The following is a 19,226-nucleotide window of genomic DNA, read 5'->3' on the forward strand; positions in this document are numbered from 1 at the left end:
GTCTTGTGAGAACAAGGTACAGGGAGTTACCAAGTGAACAAACATTCAACTCTGTCTCAGAGGGGAAAAGAGAGGGATGTTTTCTGCATTATGAAATTCATACAAGCCTTTCCTCCAGTGAGGATTTAAGTGGAAGGCAGGATTATTGCTATAAAACTAGTAAGTGTTTTATCACATGACATCATACATGATAATGCTTGTCTTTAAGGATGATCTTCCTGTGAAGTAGGAATATGTTTAACAAAGGCTAAAGGCTTGTCTGTCTTCTACTCTGCCAGTTTTGTCTCATAATGAACGTTTCTTTAAAGAAAAAGGCAAGTTAACGTTTGTGGTCTGCTTTTGTTTCTCAGGTGAAAAGGTAACAGCCTTCAAGCAGTAGAGCTGGAACTGCTGATTCCTAAAAGAAACTTAAAACTACTTCAGAGCTTCCCACAGCTCCCATATTAATACAGAGTGCAACAAAATGAGGAGTATAAGGAGTAAAGTCTATACTAATAGTTACATGCCCATAAGAACAGCATAATGGTGACTGAGTCCCTCTTCCATGGAGCAGTACAGAATCTTACAGGAATTTTTAAGAGTCTAAGTAGATTGGAGTGCAAAAATTCAACTGCTTATTTTGGGATGGTTTGCCAGATGAAATTTTGCTATATGTATATACTTGGTCTGTTACCTCTGCAAAAGCATCCTCGGTTGGTTGCTGGTAGACTACTAGGTGAATCCTTGATTAGTTAAATATAAAACCTGTTAATTCTGTGCCTTTGTTCTTGAATTATGACAGTGTGGATCTTCACAAGGGAAAATGCTTCTAAAAAGCATGTAACTGTAAGTAGGCTTTCTTCATAAGTTTAAAATAAAAATGAGAGCAGTACAATAGTTTCAGAGTTTTTACTTGTACTTTTCTGCTTCCTTTGCTGCCCTCTTTTTTTTTTTTTTTTTAATTTTTAATCCAACTTGCTGCTTTATTTTTATACATCTCATTGCGCTGGGCCTTGCCTGAAGTCATCACTGCTGTCCCTAGTTTGACAAGAATGCAAGGGGAAGCAGCCTTAAATGACTGAGAAGCTTCAAAAACATTGCAGGCTGTAGCTTCATCTGTATTTAATGAAAGGGTTTGGGCAAAAGTAGAAATCTGCAGAATGATCTGGCGATAAGGGTTCAGCAACAGCTATTGTGGCACAGTTTCCCAAAGGGTAGGCAAAGACACTCAAGGGTTTTAAGTTTTCAGCTAATTGAGACCTCTTTGCACTTATATTTAGGCAAGACCAATGCTAAGTCTTAATTTGCAGGTAAGGGGGCTTTGAGGTGTTCCTGATTTCAATTCAGAGGGATGGTGGGGACAGTGCTCCAGGTGTGAACTGAGAGGTTGCCGTGCACCCTGCTGATTTCACCTGGTCAGTGAGTGAATAGTCCAGCTTTCCTTACTGGATTCAGACCAACATCTCCAAAACTGACTGGTGGGTTTTGGGTTTTCTTTTTCTCCAGTGCATACAGGACTTGATGTTCACAGAATGTTAACGTGTGAAATATCTTATTTCTGAAATGGCTTGCTGAAAGCTGTGGGTGGGTTTAATTACATATCCTCTCCAGCAGCAGCCACCGTGTTACAGCTCTGGCCCCTACGTGCCATTCCTCTCCTCTCCATGCTGAACTGCTCACCATGAGCTTCTCAGTTGAAAAGAGTCCTAAGGCTTCTCAGTCGAAAAGAGACACAAGAAATTAAACCAGCCTGCTTTGTCTGCAGGGGCCTGGGGACAGTTTACAAGGAGCAGCTGATGCAGTGGGGTTGATGCAATGCTGGCCTTGGGCCAGGGGCCCAGCAGTGTGCAGCTGAGGATGATGACCTCTGTAGCTGGCCCAGCTGTAGCAGGAAAGCAACATCCCTAAATTAGGCTCTCAGAGTCATCTAGTCACTTCAGAAAAACTTTGACCTTAAAAACCTCAAACTTAGACATTATTCCTAGTGAATAACTGAAGTCTTTCTTACCACTGGTGAATACCCAAGATGGCTCAGGGTGGCCAGTCTCTCCAGCTGACTGGTCTGGCTGCACCATGCAGCCCATGCAGGTCTCGGAGAATTTTTAGTTTTCATTCCATCACACCAATATTAGTAATAAAAATAAGACCCACTGCACAGAAGTGAATGCATTTCTTATGTCAACACTTTTCCCCACTCTTATTTTGGTAATGTCTTAAATCGTTCTTTAGAGGCAGTCTTTATTGGCTGTACTTTTCAAATGGGGAAATAATAAGTACTTGCAACTTAATCAGCCGTATAGCTACAGAGGGTTTTTTTTTTCCCCGAGTACTTTTATGTCCCATAATGAGCTGGTATTTTATAATGTCTGATGGTAATGTATTCCATATGCTTTCCATCGCTGGGATAAAGAGCTTTACTCCAGAATCCAAAGCAAGTGGCTGTGGGTATTTATTTAATAAGATTTGAAGTCTTTGCACTGGGTGGGATGTCAGTATGTTGCGTACCTGAAGCTTCCTTGGGCTGTTCGTGGTGAGGTCTTAGTTCTTTAACATCATAGGAAGTTCGCTGGTGTTGCTTCCTGCAAAGCAGGGTACGATTTGTGGTTCCAATGACAGTCAAATTCCTTGCTTTTCTCTGTCCTTGTTTTAATACCACTAGTTTCCCTCCAGGACTTGGGACAAGCTAAAACTGAGAGGAATTCAACCATGAATGTCAAGATAGCCAAATGAGTGGTCTGCTCATAATTCCTTGAGGCATCTCCTCTAATGCCTTGCGCAGAACAGAAGTCCTGTTGTGGGGGTACTTAGGAGTTGCTGTAGTCTTGGAGTCCTGACAGGAATGAAAAATAATCTTTTTATGGTTTCTTGCTAAAATACTTAAACTGCTCTGGTTGGGCTTAGCATTTGAAAAACATTTTCTGGTATGAGACTCTTCTAGATGTTCTGGCATATTTGCCTCCACTCTGATCGAGACAACAATAATTACAAGTTTTTGGCAGGATTTAGATTTGTGTTTCAAGTCACAAAGAATCATCATTACCATTTTATCTGCACGCCTGTCGGCTTCAGTATAATATCACAGGCCCCTGTGAAAACTCATCTGCTCCCTTTGGGTATAGTTAAAACTGAAGAAAAATGTGAATGTGAATCTCGTGCAGTCTTCTAAATCTTGAATGGGAGGTCTGTGAGACAGATTGAAGAACATAATTTTCCAGAACTGCTGATGCTTTTACTGAAAATAGTGCTTCCACCTGGCACTGGTAGGTTACCTCGTGGTGACGCTATGGTTATGTCATAATTTCTGATCTTTGATCCTTAGCCTAAAGGCATTCTGGTGAAGTCTGAATTTCCCCATTCCTCCTGTAAGCTTGAAAGAAAAAGGTCATTTGCCATCTCATTTGTTTATTTTTTAGGCCATAGAAAATGCAGGTACACTTCTGAGCCCTTTCTTTGTTCTCTGCTCCTCAGCATGTCAGGGATGAGCCCTCTTGCAGGAGCTGCTTTGTGGGGCAGTGGGAGACCCTGACACCTGCTGCTTTCCTCCCTGAGCCAGCGTTAGGATCGCTTCACACCGTTTCCAAGTCCCATCCCACTTCCATTGTGGTAGAGTTCTCTGTCATTTAAACGTTTTCTGCTTTTATGCTCTCCTGACAGCAAATATCTGAGCTCTTTAAAGCTGCAGTCTGTACAAGCTTATCTTTCAGTAGGTAAGGCTGCTTCTTGTCAAACAGCTTTCACTCATGGTTACCTGCAAAACTTCTGTGGATTTAGGAATCTGGTTTCCCAACTAGTTGGTATGTCCTTGAATAACCTCTACTTAAAATCAAAATAAGCTAGTGGCTTTTGACCCCCCCTCACCCCCACTTGCATGATAATAGTACACTGTGATACTGTCAGATCTCAGTGATAACAACCCTTTAAGCAGGAAGAAAACTGAATGTGAGCAGATTGCATCTTGGGCAATAACATGTGATCCAATGTAAACATGGGTTTTTCAAGTTATAGAATCATGGAAGAGCCCAGGTTGGAAGGGACCTCGAAAGATCATCTGGTCTGACCAGATGGTTGGTTATGTAGTGAAGTAGACAAGAATAGGAAGAGAGAAACCATTTGCTTTAATGAAATAGGCTCAGTATTTTATTTCTTTATGTTCTCATCAGGAACCTTCTAGCTTTTATGTAGCAAGGGGTAATACTTGCTGGGAAAAAGCACCTTAAATCCTTAGAGTTTGAAAGGACTGTTTAATTTTTTTTTTATATTTGTAGGAATAACTGAAGAGTCTTGCCCTGGTAATTTTCCCATCAAATCTGGATTTTGAGAGAAAGTACATTTCATACCTAGCATGAATACTTCTAGTGATAGCTCTGTTCTCGCTTTTCTAGTAAACATTTACTGATTGTTACTGTGGCTTGGGACTTACAAGCTCTGTGAATGTATACGAAATTTGAAGAACTTTTTAGAGACTTCTAAGTAGTTTTACAGGTCTAACTGTGCCTAACTTAATGTTGCTAGTCCAAGAGAGTCTGGTCCTAGAAAGCAGGTTTCTCAGGCTTCTGATTTTTTTTTTTTTTTTTTTACCTGTAACTTTTCTGAAGACTTAATTTTTCAGTACCCTTTGTGCAGTGTGGGGACCCGGTGTGGTAGTTGTTTTACCACTAGACTAGACAGGGTAGTGTTACTTCTCTGTTGCTCCTGAATGCTGTAGTGTTTGTTCCTGCCAACCCTCTTGGCTGCAGCACTGTAGCGAGTGCTCATCTTTGTTATCCACCATAATCCTGAGAACTTCTGAGGTTTGATGTTTTCCAGGACACAGGTCTGCCCATATTAAGTGAGAATTATGCGCTTTGTTTCTCAATGGGTAAAGTTGCATTCAGCTGTATTAAAATGCTAAATGAGTTTGGCTTCCCAAGGGATTGAGGTTGTACTTTGCGGTCCTAAGGGGTTCAATCAGCAGTGGGTTGTGCTTTTCCAGTGAAGTTAGAGTATACAGCCAGAAACAGGCCCTGGAAGATGACCATAAAACATGATTTTTGAGGTGAAACTGCCCACCCCCTTGACTGCTATTCCTTATACAACCATACTATTAATACTTACCAAGCACTTTTTACTTGTGTTACACAGATTTTTTTGTTTCTGTGTGTGGTTAATTCTTTAATCAGCACTTTGTGGCATGGAGTCCATTGTTCTGCACAGGCTAGGTAAATTATCAGTTACTTCAGCAACCACATTTTTCATATTCCAAATGTAAACTTTGATTCAGCTTTTGTGTTTAATTAAGGCTGAGTTGCTCTATTTTACTCACTTGTATTGCCTATCAGTCTTTCTGTAGCTTTGTGTAGAATGGATGTCCCCTGTTCCCCTGTTGGGCAAAGTGTTTATCCACAGCTTCTGTTGTTGGATTTAAATTTGCTTGGCAGTGAAATTACTGCTTTCTTGGGGCTCCTATTTTTGTATTAGATGCTGATGCCCTGTGGGCATTAAAGTTTCAGTCTTTTAGCTTCAAGCAACAGTGATGTTCCTGCAGATCCAAACTGGCAGACATTGGTAGCCTAAATGCTAGTGTTTATTAGAGCAGAGCAAGGCTTGAGGGTAACTATGCCAAGTCTTGGCTCATTAAACCAGCAGGAAGATTCAAGAAGTCTGCTTTTAAAGATAAGGGCAAGCATTGGCACAGGGTGTAGGTGGGGATGAGAGAACGGCAGTGGGTAGGCCATGTGGTAGGTGTCTTCTGTCTTCCCATAGATAATTTGAAGGCAAGAGCAGACTCATTGAGACAAATGAGCTGTCATACTAGCAGGAGTAATAGCAAGTTGGAGTAATAATGTGCAGCACTTGTCACTGCTGCAGTTTAGTTGGCACTGGTCTGAAATACTGGGGTTAGGAGACAGGATCAACTTTCTGCTTTTCTGGAGTCCTAACTAGTTATTAATTCCCTGATTTTTAAGAATTTTGGTAAAGATTAGTGTAGGAAAATGAGTGATGTATCTTCTATCATGATGAGGAAGCTACGTGGAATTAACATAGCCTTTGGTTCATTTATCCAGGGGAGCTCCCCTCCAAAGTTTCACCAGCCCTGGTGCTCTTACAGAAATATGAACTGGTTTGACTTGAACATGGTTACCTCTTGTCTCTGTTTGCAGAAGACTTAGTATGTTTGGATGACTCAGATCAGGGCTGGGCTGTTTAGGATTTGATAGCATAACCTGATGTGGATAAATACTTCAGATTAGAATGAGTAAACTGTGCTTCTTCCCGTTTATATCCTAAATGAGTGTGGTCCTGTAAGAGCAGAGATGAGAGATGCTTGCTTGTCTTTGTGTTGCCATTGTTAATGATGGTTTCTATAGAGTAGAATCTTATTAATAGATTAGATTAGTGGAGTCTGAGCCATTTAAAGTAATTTAACAGATTTGGTCTAATTGGTAGTCTTGCTAATAATCTGAATTATTATAAATAGCTAATTCACTGTAATGCAGACAGAAGAACTTCACTCTTTCCAAAGCTCTACTCAGATGAGGCAGAGTCTTTGAGGGGTTTCATCTAGGTTTGATCTGTTTACATTGTGGCTGAGTGTGCTACCTCTGCTGTGGTGCCTAGACTGAGCAGGGTGGGCTGGAGAGAGTAGGAACTGTATTATTTGGGAAGCTATTGAAGCTATTCAATCCACAGCCTTAAGGATGGCCAGAAGAGACACGGAAGTTCAAAGGTGCAGGTCAGCGTACAGTATATCACCCCTTTTACAGTTACCAAACAGTCAGTGTGAACTCAACAGTAACCAATTACTGCTGACAATGAACATTTGATTTCCAGGTCCTTTAGAGAACACTGATACATTAACTGGTACTTCTGTGACTGTTGCAGATTATTTAATGTGGTCTGCTCTCCATGATACCAACCTGTCATATACTTCTACCTATGAAAGAAACCTGTACTGAAGCTAAGTTACCTGCTTGCATGGTTTTGAAGCTGTGTTTTGTTTGTCACACTGCACTCTGCATCTTGAAAACTTACTGATAAAGTCTCAGGATGACTTGAGTGAAAGAGGCAAAGATTCTCTGTGATTAAGTGGATGCTTTTGTTTCTATTTCAGGAAAGCCCCACAGCATTGGCAGCTCCGAACGGATTCAGCTCTCAGGAATGTACAATGTTCGAAAAGGGAAAATACATTTGCCAGTCAACAGATGGACAAGACGCCAAGCTATCCTTTGCGGAACATGCCTAATTGTCTCATCAGTAAAAGAAAGCCAGACTGGAAAGATGCATGTCCTCCCTTTAATTGGTGGAAAAGTAAGATATTTTATGTATTTGCTTGCTTAAACCCTACCTCTTTACACAGAGAAAATTGCATTAAATTATGGTGATTCTGAGCCCCCAAAAGCTTGTTTCTGTAAATGGGATTGTCAAAGTATATAAATGACTTTTGATTATGGTCAGAATCATGTTTAACAATTTACAGTGTGTGGATTAAAATGCTAAAGAAAAGCAAGGGAAACACATCCTGGTTTTCGTGTGTGCAGTGTTAAATGTTATATGTGCAGCAGTACCCAGCCAAATCTGTACCATGCCTCCTCACTGAGGTTTTATGCATGCTGAGTTACTCTTAAGATCTGAAATTTAACCAATAAGGGCATGGGCTTATTTTGAACATTGGGGTTTTTCCTGAGTGTTTAGCATTGTATGAGTAGTGATCTGTAGTAAGCGAACAGCAACAAACATTTTTACTTGTGAAAAGCTGAAACTAGACTTTTTTTCTGATTGATTACATCTGAAACCCAGGAGGTCCAGTCTGAACACAAGGAAAATTATTTTTTTTTTTTCCCACTGTGAGGGTGACCAAGCACTGGCAAAGGTTGCCCAAAGAGGTTGTGGAATCTCCCTCCTTAGAGATATTTGAAAGCCATCTGGACACAGTCCTGGTCATCTGGCTCTAGGTGGCCCTGCTTGAGCCAGGGGGATTGGACCAGAGATCTCCAGAGGTCCCTTTCCACCTCAACTATACTGTGATTCTGTGAAACTTTAGTGGAGACAGATTACAATGTTACTACTTCAACCTAAATAGTGTTTCAGAACACTATTATTCACTTGATTAGCCAAGGTAATGGGAAGAGAATCATCATCTTGAGGATGAACTTAGACCTGAAGTAATGCTCCTTTACCTTGCATACTGGTAAGTTTATTTCTTAAGAGGCATTGGGAGAGAAACAAGCTTCACAATCTTGTATATGCAGACTGGAGTTGATTTATTAATATGCTGTACTAGCAATGTGGAAAGTAGTGCTGCCTTCTAGGAGCTGTTTTTCCTATCTCCTTTCATGATTCTTCAACTCTTCCCTGGAGGTACTGAAGTATAGACACTGTCCTCTTATAGCAACAGTGGATGAACTCTGAGAGTGAATTGTATTCCTGGCTGTAGCACACCGTGGAGGACAGGATTGAGGTCCCCACTGGCCTTCTCTTTGAGATGAAATTTTTTTTTTTTAAAGAGAAGAGATTGTGTACCTTTTTTTTTTTTAACTTGTTTAAAAATGGAATTTCTAAGTTGTTTTTGCACAGAAATGCCTCGTGTATTGTAAAACATGCAGACTGTGTTAAGCAGAAAGTTGACAACAAATTTTAAAAGAAAAGGAGAACCAGGCTGAGAAAAGTGTGCTGAGAGCTTCTGCTGACAAAGCTTGGGAGGAGGATGCTTGGCACAGAACTAAGTGTTTTTTAAATTATCACTCAAAAAATATTCTTCCTCAACCCCATAAATACTCTGCACTTCCTGGTTCTCAAAGGCTTTCCAGAATGCAGTGCTGAGACATTGAGACCATAAGTTGTGTGGGACTTCTCGTGTATGGTAGCAGAATGATGTATTCTGGGTGTTTTTTAGCAAGTTGAGAAATGCCAAAGAATTTAATTGGGCTGTAAGAGAAGCATTTTGTTAAGCCTGTTTTTAATAACCAGGAGTATAAATTGTACTTCTCTAGGTTGATAAAGACAGCCTTAAATGTGTTTCACTGGAAACCTTTTATGGTGATCAGTCTCTCTTAAAATGTTGATGTGCTTGATGTTTTTCTCCTTTGGTTCCTTCATCCTTCTGCTCTCATTCCTTGCCTGTGTAGATTTCATGAATATTTGACAGCCAAGATCCAGCTTGAATGTTTGAGAGGGCTAGCCCAGCTCTACTTGATGAGCTCCTCTTAGGTACACTTTAATTTTGCCCTGGGGAGTTCTGCAAAGAGGCTTTTCATTCTCGTTCACTAACAGTTTTGTGTGTTTACTGTAGGTGGAAGAAGTGAAAAAGCACCAGCACTGTTTAGCATTTAGCTCCTCTGGACCTCAAAGCCAGACCTACTACATTTGTTTCGATAACTTCACTGAATATTTGCGATGGCTTCGACAAGCATCAAAGGTGAGAATAGTGCTAATTCCTGCCTGAATGGGATGTTTGTAGCATTTGCCCCAGCTCTGTCTTCTTCATGCAGCAATATAGTACCTCTTCTGGGTTCATTGTCATGAACTGCTGTTGATGCTGTTAGTGTTGCATCAAAAAAACCTCAGTTTGAGAGCTCTTGGTAACAGGCAATAGGGAGGTGAATTTTTCTACATTTATACTGAGACTTTTTTTTACCATGGTTGTGTAAGCAAAGTACTGTGCTGGAATTTCTCCCTTTTCTCATCCTGATCCAGCTGGACGGATGGAGTGAGATCGTTAGAACAAAAAGGACGACAAATATAACTCTCAAAATTTCAGTTTAAAAAGCTTTATTTCAGTGTTAATAAAACGTAAAATAGCATCAGAGTTTTTTAATTCATTCTTTACATGGAGCCTAAAGGTTAAAATTGCTAGAATTAAGGAAATTTTTTCTTGCTTGGAAATGTTGCTGAATCTCTCTTTAGCTTTATAACTACTTGATTTTTGGTTTTTATTAATAAGCAATTATTTTATGTCAGTAAAAAAAATTACTAACTGAAGCCTTCATAAACTAAATTTTATGCTGTCCTTAGAGCGTAATTTGTTTTGGGAATCTAGGTCCTGCATTATTTCGTTTGACTCTTCAGTTCCTCTTTGTGTTGCTGTTACCTGTTTTATCTCTTAATCCCTGCCACTTTTCTGATAAATCCTCTCTGAAGTAATTTATGGATCTTTTGTATTTTTATATTTTTAACATTCAAGTTCTTTTGCTGGGCTCTCAGCACTCTTTCTTTGGTTTTCTAGTTGGGCCTAAACTGTCCATTAGTTTTATACTTGATAGGACTGTCCATGCTCTTTACTATATTAAAGCAACTTGGTTTTATGTAGTACTACTTAAAGATACTTATGGCACACTAGATCTGTCTTTTTAGATTGCAATAATGTATTATCCAGCCTATTGTCAGTGGTACAGCCTGGGTTGTGGGCTTTTCTAAGAAGTTTGATTATTATGTCAAACTTTCTTTGACCAGTAACTATTGCACCTCCCAACACATGTGTCATTTAAAATGTCCTTTAGTCTTTTTCTAGTAAGTTTTAAAATTCTTTTTAAAGATGCTGTTCTGTCATCCCTGCTCAGGTCTGTTAAGCCTCAAGGTAAAAATCCCCAAGGCATATTTTATGAGATGGTGAGGCACGGTCTGTCAGGTTTTTAAGTACTTGCTGCTTTGTGGCTCTCTCTGGGAGAGTAGTGCCCTTTCATCTCCAGAGGCTTTGACATCAGATAAATGAAAGGCAAATCTAATGAGTGAGAAAAACAGTGGAAAACAATGAACTTCAGAAGTAGAGATAAATGGCCAGAAAGCCCCTCTGAATTACTGGCAGTGTAAGCTCGTTCTGTGCCATGCTGTGCTTCTCTCTTTCTCTCTGGTTCACCCAAATGACTAACAGCATCGGGACTATAGCCAGCATGAGAACATATCCCCATGCACTCATGATAACCTCCCATTTTTCTTATGTAAGAATAGAAAGAAAATACATAGTTTCAAGTGTCTTTTCAGACTGTCAGAACTGAAGAAACTCACTATGCTATTTCTTTTGTTGGTAAAACATGCTTCAAGGAAAAAATGATGCTTCATTTTCCCCAGCTCCCCACCCCCAGCCCCAAAACTGAGACTTGGTATTCTGGATTCATGGATTTTTGAAACAGTACTTTGCCGCTTCAAGGTGCTTTTTTAACGTTTGGGTTTTCTATACTTGGAAAAACAGGGACAAGCATGATTGTATGCAAGGCAGTTGTGTGGGAAGTACTGTGCAGTAACTGTTTCTGAAGAACAGAAACAGAGAAACTGGTAATGCTGCAAAAGTAACTCAAGTTTCCTCCAGCTGATATTCGTGTCTAAGTGCTTAGTTGTAAGGTGCATCATCCCTGATTCACATTTACAAATAAATTAGAAAAAGTTTCAGCTCCATAGTTCAGGCAAGCTAGCGTTCTCACGCAGAAAAAAAACTCACCATTTATATAAGGTGCTCTGCCTCGGGTGTTTGGAAGCTGCTCAGGTTCAGAGAAATTGAAATATTCTTGCTAACCAAGAAAATACCATGTAAAGCACTGCAGGTATGAAGGCAAGCAAATTTAGGAAGGGAGATGTTACGGCACTCGAACTCTGAGCTTCTAGTTGCTGGTTATGGGCTAGGTCACATGATGCTTTCAGATTTTTCTTTAATCGTGGTGTTGTATATAATACTTGAACTTTTGTGAATTATTATGAATAACATTTAAGGCTGTATTTTAATTATAGATGTTATTTAATAGCATTTGTTTTGAAACTGACATTCATGTTAACTTATGTTTAGGTGTAGTTTTTCTGCAGTCCTTCATGCTCCTGATGCATGCTGCTGAAGACTGAGGTTTCTGATACAAGTGTAATGAAAGCTTTAGTTATACATTTTAATGCAGAAGGAGATCCCTGGCAAAATATTTCATTAAAATTGCTCAATTCAGTTTTTAACTATGAAAAGAATTTTCATGTCTGTCTTCTGTATACTTCAAAAGACCTAGAAGATTATGTTATTTTAACTTTTAAATAACAAGCTTAATCTTGAAAGGAGACTTTGCAAAGAATGCTTGCTCTGCAGTCTTTCTCCCCACAGAATATTGGCAGTGTTGACTTTTTAGTGGTGTTCCAGAATGAGACAAATCCTAACACATCGCTCCTGCAATAAATATATGGATGCTACAGAACATTTGAATTCATGTTTGCAGAGACTTGGGCTCAATTTGATAAAAAATGAGCATTGCTCCTGTATAATCTGATTCATTCTAACAGTGAAATCTGTCTTAGCCAAGACAGCTCTTGTGCTCTGCCCCAGAAGTTTAGTAAATTTTTGGAAGGGATTTGTGAATAGGTGTTAGGATTGTTTTTCCTACACACGTGTGTCCTGAGGTGAACAGAAATCTTGTTTCCAGGATGAACTGGAATTATTGCATGAATACTGACCTAAATATCAAACTTGGTGACATACTTACTCCAAATAGGTCACTTTTAGATATGCTGATTTAGCCTCAAACAGAATATTTTTAAAAGCTAGAAATGTGGCTTGTTCGTTAATATTGATAGCTCTATACCACAGTGCATTTCTTTCCGTTTACTTTCCAAATACTGGAGTCCTAATTAAGGAAGCTCAAAAGGAAAACAACAACAAATTTGGTCCTTTGTGATCTAATATGTTCGTTCTGTTGCCAAATGTTGAAAAATAAGCTTATGCAACTGGGAGGGAGAGCGAAGAGGGAAGAAAGGGACACCTTCATGGCTTTAAAGAATTTGTCTGCATAAAGTTGGCACGATGGTTCTGGAACCCACACAATTACTTGCAGAGTGATTCTGATCTGCCACTGTTTACTACTTGAATATCAAATGCAGAAGGACAGGCAAAGAATATGCAGTTAACAGTGAAGAGGACATGAGGGCTTTCCTCATTTGCCACTTCCAAAACCTGAAAAGCTACACTCTTAATGTAGCAGAAGAGAGAGAGGTTTTATGTATAAGGTGTTACTGAGTGTTGGAACTTTCTGTGTGAGGCTTATATTTGGGGTGTGGTGGTGAGCTGCTGCTGTTTGACACTTCTAACGGCTAAACTTAGTTTAACATTTTTCAACATGTGAAATTGCTGTGTAAGTGTTGACTACTACACAAACCATGACATGGATGGTTTGGCTAGAGTAAAAAGGGTTATCAGTTCTCCATGTTCCAAGGCATGCAATTAAAATGGATGTCAACGTCTGCCTCAGTATTGCAGAGCTTAAGCAGGGGCGTATGACGGAATTTTATCTTCTTGGAAATAGCATGCATCACTGGGCATGCTGGGACGGGTTATCTGACCCTACAGGACTTCTCCCCTCTCGGGTTTAGGAGAGCAGGAAGTGTGTCGACAGCTTCATGCGACAATTATTTCCTGCTTTAGTGCTTGGTTCAACTGGGCAGGTAGAGGAAGAGGCGATGACAGACAAGGGCTATAAATAATGCATGACTGCCTCCCATAAACTGCCTGTGCGTGGCTGCACTATACATGTCGGTAGGCAGAGATGTACAGGCACGCAGCCGTATGTGTGTTTGCACCATCGGCTGCTTCCCAGGCTGAATTGCGCCGCTGTGGCTGGAGAGACAGTGGGTTTAGTGGGGAATAAGCTGTTGTGTGGAGCTTAGGTGCCAGGGTGGATTTACACCTATATACAAAAGAACTTTCCTGTTTAAAATACGAGGAATATCCAAAAAGAGATCCTTGATTTAAAAACTATCAAACTGAAGAGTTTTCTCTTGCATGCCTTTGTATTTTCCCTTCCCTTTTTCAGTCACCTTTGTCTTAAAGCCTGCAGTGGAAATGCATGTGGTGTTCCAGACGACCCTAGCCTGATGTGAAAAAGGAGGGACTAAATTATGATGTCAGTGTACATTATGTTTAAAAATGCTAAAAATAGCAAGAATAGCAAATTCAAGGGAAAAGGGCGTGCTGCCATATTGGTCTTATTCCTTTCATGTCAGTGCAGAATGCTCTCTTCACACATTTTTTTGCATCGTGAAACTAGCAGAAAATAACAACAGATTTGAATTTAGTTTATACTATACAAGTAAGGAATGCAGGAGCCTCTACAGCAGTAGTCTCCATCTTTCCTCAACTTGTGTAGAGACCTGCCTGAAACAGCAGTGCAAAATTAACGTTTTAGCTTTTTTTCTCTAAAGTTACCTAGTTCTGACCAGCTGTCTCTGTCTTCTAGCTATTTTTTCAGTACAAGTTTGACAGTTATGTTCAGAGACTACGTTGTAAAGTGTGAGTCTGAACCGTGTGAAGAGGACAAAGCTGATCTATAACAGGATTTTTATTTCTGCTGAGGAAAACTGGTCTGAGTTCTGCTTGCACACAAGCTTGGTGTTACAGACCATATTTATAAAAATAAATTCTATAGAATTTAAAAATGAATTCCTGAGCTTGATTGCAGTTCTGCAAATATATTTCCAAAATAGAAGACCAAGATGATCAGCTTGTGCCAGTGTTTTACAGGAACAATGCTGAGGAAATGCAGTGAGCAACAGTTGAGCATTACTGCTAGAAGTGTACCTGCTTTTCAGCTGTGCTTCATCCACCTTTAAGCTAGTAAAAGATAATCAACTGTGGGACTGCTGTTTCCTTCAGCACAGAAGATTCTGCTCATTAATTAAAGTGACGGGTAATAAGCCATATCCAGTTGTGCATGTAGCTTTCATCTTTATTTCAGATACTGTCAGATGCTAATGTCTGACTTTCTTGTATCAAGCATGGTCAACCAGGAGAAAGATTAAAGTGCAGATTCCAACTTAGTGTGGAACACAGACTTTGCAGAGCTTTTTAATACAAAACATGAACTTCAGCCTGTAAAGGTTTGAAGCCACTAATCTCATGGTCAAATTAGCCCTACATTGTATTTGCCTTGGCTTGCCCACTAGCCGATCAACCTGTTTCATTTGTGTTTCTAGATAGATAACGAGCTGTAACGTCTTCACAGAGTTCATCATCGTAGGGATTTTTATTACGAAACCTCAGTTGTATCTGGTGTCATTAAGGACAGGCTTTTCTAATGCTTGCTAGTCAGAACTAACTCAGAATACCTTTTTCAAACGCCTTGACCATAGAGCAATGCCAGTGGCAAGTGTATGGAAGAACCATATGCAAGAATAAAGTGGTTTAAGTTATTTGGGATGTTTCTTATTATAGTGTTGCCAGTTTATACTTCAGAGTCAACTGGATGCACCATCTCTGCTCCAGGTGTCTGTTTAGCCTCCTAAGCATTGGATATCCTTCTTCTGGAGGAAAACCATAGAGTACTTTACCTTAGTTTCCATGAGTTATGAATGTTTGCTTTACTTTTGGCTATTGGTTATTACCTTTGGTAATTCTACAGTGAACTGTTGTGTGTAACAAGCACGCTATTTGTGTTGCGGTTAGAAGTTTCTGAAATTTTCTTGTAACTTTGTAGTCTTAGTCCATGTATTTGAATGTACCATTGTGATTCTGGGCTACCGTGTTTATGTGTGTATTGGGGACAGGTTGAAGGTCAGGGATGTGCTGGTTGCTGAGAGGGTGACCATGCAGTAGTTGGTTCATTTCTTACACCAGTAACACTTGGAGGCTTGAAGATGAGTCTCTATATTAGTATGATGTAAAAATGAGTTTAGTATAATGCCAACATCAGTGGCATCTTTTGAAAGTAGCCTTTAAGCAAATCTAGGGCTCTGCAAAAAGCTTGTTTTCTTTGATGATAACAATTATCCAGGTTTTTTTTCACATTTGTGAGACTAAGAAGTGCCATTAGCCTGTTTGCAACTGTTGGTTCAACATCTAGTGAAGAAAAAAGAACCCTGAAAGATTTTCTTATTTTTCAGTGGGGCTTTTTTTGAGCTGATCCTTACTTACAGGAAACGTGATGACTCTAAGTTTAGTACAAGGAAACCATCTTTTCCTCTAATACCATAAAATGACAATATTGAGATAATGCTTTCTCTAAAAATAGATCCCTGAAAATAAACCCACAGCTTCCTTTTGGCGGTGATTGCAAGTATCCGAACATAAACAAACCTCTAGTTTCCATGCGGAACTTGACTTCATTTTTTTTTTCTGTGTGCAAAGTCTTCAATATTTGGGACCTTTGCTCTGCAGTCATATCTGGTCATTCTTTCTGTGGGTGGCTTCTTGTCATCTCAAGTCTGAAAGCAGAAGATTGAGCAAAGCAAAGTTGAAGCCAGTTTCGCTTCTCTTTTGGTGGTAACACTTGAAAGTGTTCCTCCTCCTCTTTCCCCACAAAACCTATTCTTTTGTGCCTTTTGTTGTTAGAGGTTAGTTGATGTTTTGGAAATGAGCTTCTGAGTGTGTTTCAGTGTAGTTTCTTTCTTAATGATTTGGGAGGGAATCTTGGTGTTTTGGCTCAGCTGGTTAGTTTTTCATGTCAAAATAGTTCAGCTGATCCAAAGTGGTGTAATTCGTGACTTCAAGCTTTTCTGTCAAGTTCCGTTCTACAGAAACTATAGCTCCACTGTTTTAATTTTCTTTTTCCTTGCTGAAATTTAGACTCTGTGGTCCTTGTTTTGGACTTGCTGCCTTCAGTTAATAATAGAGTAGTTACTGAAGTACTGCAGCCAAGAGTGAGAATGGAAAACTAGGTATCGCCCACACATCTGGAATAGCTTTCAAGTAACATCTTTTGAAGTCTCTAAATCGGGTTCTGATATTATTGAAGCTGAATTTATGCATCCCTTGCATAAATACAGGAAAGTGTCACCATGGCTTACCACTAGAAGCTCAGTGAGGTGTTGCAGATATTACCTTTTAAGGTGTGTTCAGTCCAGGAGGATCCCAAAGTGTTTTTGGTGATCTCTGGGGGTAGAGGGGTGGGAGTGAGCAGGGGAATGTAATTTTGCTCTTAGTGAAGCTCAGGGGAACTAAGTGTCTGTGGTGAGCAGATCCCATGAGACTGGAGGGTGTTGCAGGGATTGACATATTGCACAGTACTTTGGTGCATATAGGGTGATAACTGAGTCAGTCTTGAAACTGAATGGCTGTAACACTCGGAGCCTTTCCAAGCAAAGTCTAGCAGGGAGTTAAAAAGGAGAGGAACTATTATCAAAAACTAATTTTAGGGATGGTTCGTCTCCTTAGGCTGCTTCTGTAGTCAGTGGTGAAGGAGGAAGGTGTCCAGGGAGAAGAGGCAATGAGTACTGGAGAGCAGTTTTAGGCCTCGGGCCGGTAGAGCTACATTCATGATTGTATTATAAAACACTTGGGTCAGAAGGCCTTTCTGAGTTACTGTGAAATAATGGCATGAAAAGAGTTCATCTGACTATGGAATTAATCCATATGATGCAGCTGTGTAGGATAACCTAGGTCAGAAACTGAGGTCCTGGCATAACCTCTTATTTAAAACAAACAAAACCCCACAACCCTCTCCATGTGTGGATGGGGAGATGCAGACAAGTGAACATCTATTGGAAGTCTCGCTGGCAAGAGTCTAATCTATAGTAAATGGGGAAAGAAAATCTTTCCTGGAGGGCTGCTCATTGCAAAGTCTGCTTGTTGGCAGTACAGCAGCTTGTCTCGGTAAAAAAATTGAGTCTAATGCAGTTCGTAAGAAGGAAGAGGGATATTTCTCAGTTTTTGTGAGACTGTCACCTGTTTTGCAATATTTACAGATGAATTGGTTTCAGTCAAGCTGTCTTAAGTATGTTAATATTCCTTTCTCGACCAACTGGAGATTCACATGTCTGAATTATAAGTAGCTTAATGCTATATCTAATTACTGTCCCTTAACTCCATGTTGCATCTTAAGCCTTGTCCTTGCAGGGATCTTATCAGTGTGAACATCCCAGCGTGACTATGACCAAGGTAACAGTGTTGATATCACTCACTATGTAATACTGGTACCAGTACCTGATCTCTAAAAGAACAACAGTTTTCCTCCTGGAGGAACAAAAATACTCATATTCTGGTAATGACTTCAGATAGTAGCAAACATTTCTAAATGACAGGTGATGAATGTCACTTTTTTAAACAAATTCTCACTTTCAAGATCTTGATGCTAAACCTGGGACACTGACTTTCATGTCTATGAAATTTCTTCTGGACTCCTATCATGAAAGGGTAAAGGAGCACAACTCCTTCTTCCATTACCTCCACATTTTCCCCTCCCCACACACCTATATGCTGCTACTGTTTTCATTTAAGTTGTTAGAGCTTTGCACAAGGGCCAGAAGTGTAAGTGAGCTATTTCGGCATGCTATGTAAATCTTTGTTCAGAGCTAAGGAGGGAAGAGCAGGGACAAGTTAAATAATCTTTCTGCCCCCCAGTCTCGTTGGCATGAGGTGTTTGTACCAGAGGCTTTTGGCTGCATTGGCTGCGGAGGAAAGACGGGGCGAGAAGCACATGCCCTGTGAGCGCTGCCACACCAGTGTGCGCTCCTGCCCTTTGGCTGAGTAGGCAGTTACGGCTCTTACCAATGGCATTGCGTGTTGGGTTTGTGAATCTGAGTGATGTGCTTTCCAGCCTCTGCTGAGTTTTATCTTTTCTTTGCAAGGCCCTTAGCTTGAGTTAGCGTGCATTTAATTGAATGTTTGAAAGAAAACCAAAAGGAGAGGCTAGAAAAGCCATTACCTTTTTGCCCTTTGGACTGCACCTATTTTAAAAGTCACTTAAAAATTAAAATATAGGGCTTTAAAGAAAAAGAAAACCTTTTTTATTTCTTCCCCCCCCCCCCACCCCTTCATTAAGGTTTTTGGCATTAGCGTGTTTACCAGTCTGAACAATTCCTCAGCTCTTGGCTGTGACTGAGGGCACCGGTGTGTTTCCTGGCTGTGGCATTCACCTCAGTGGAGGGAGGCCCCTCTGCTGAGTGGGGCTTTGATGTTTGAATAAAAAGGAGGATTAGGATTTGAAGCAAGGTTAGGTCTGAGGTGAGGAGAACCTGTTTGCTCTAAGCAGTTAGTTTAGATATTTCAAGTATATGTATCACTGTTTAGTTAAGCCTTATGCAGGCATTGGTGGGATGTAGTGATTATTAAACTCTTCAAAAACAAAGAAGAAAAATTACAGTGCCTTTGCATTAGCATGTCTACAGCAGGTGTAATTTGACATGGTCAACTCAGTTCAGACAGACTGGGAATTTGGCTGCCTGTACAGTGTGGGCTGTTTAGTTATTTTAATTGTCTTCTGTTGAAGTCCTAAATAGTAATTTCTTATCTGAATAGAGCTATAGGGAATGGGATGAGGGTAAACAGGAAAAAGACATAATTACAGTGGTTTAAATTCACACCACAGGTCACACCAAAA

At 40.1% G+C, this 19,226-nt stretch overlaps 1 protein-coding gene across 2 annotated transcripts in view; it reads left to right on the forward strand.

The window, feature by feature from the left end:
- PHLPP1 (PH domain and leucine rich repeat protein phosphatase 1) overlaps positions 1 to 19,226 on the forward strand; it is a 143,358-nt gene that overhangs the window by 67,471 nt on the left and 56,661 nt on the right. For both annotated transcript variants that reach the window (XM_074826869.1, XM_074826875.1), the window contains 2 exons: positions 7,070 to 7,266; positions 9,248 to 9,373. In XM_074826869.1, the coding sequence (XP_074682970.1) occupies positions 7,070 to 7,266; positions 9,248 to 9,373 (323 nt within the window). The remainder of the gene's footprint in view (positions 1 to 7,069; positions 7,267 to 9,247; positions 9,374 to 19,226) is intronic.

This window comes from Strix aluco, chromosome 1, assembly GCF_031877795.1.
Source record: "Strix aluco isolate bStrAlu1 chromosome 1, bStrAlu1.hap1, whole genome shotgun sequence".
NCBI lineage: Eukaryota > Metazoa > Chordata > Aves > Strigiformes > Strigidae > Strix > Strix aluco.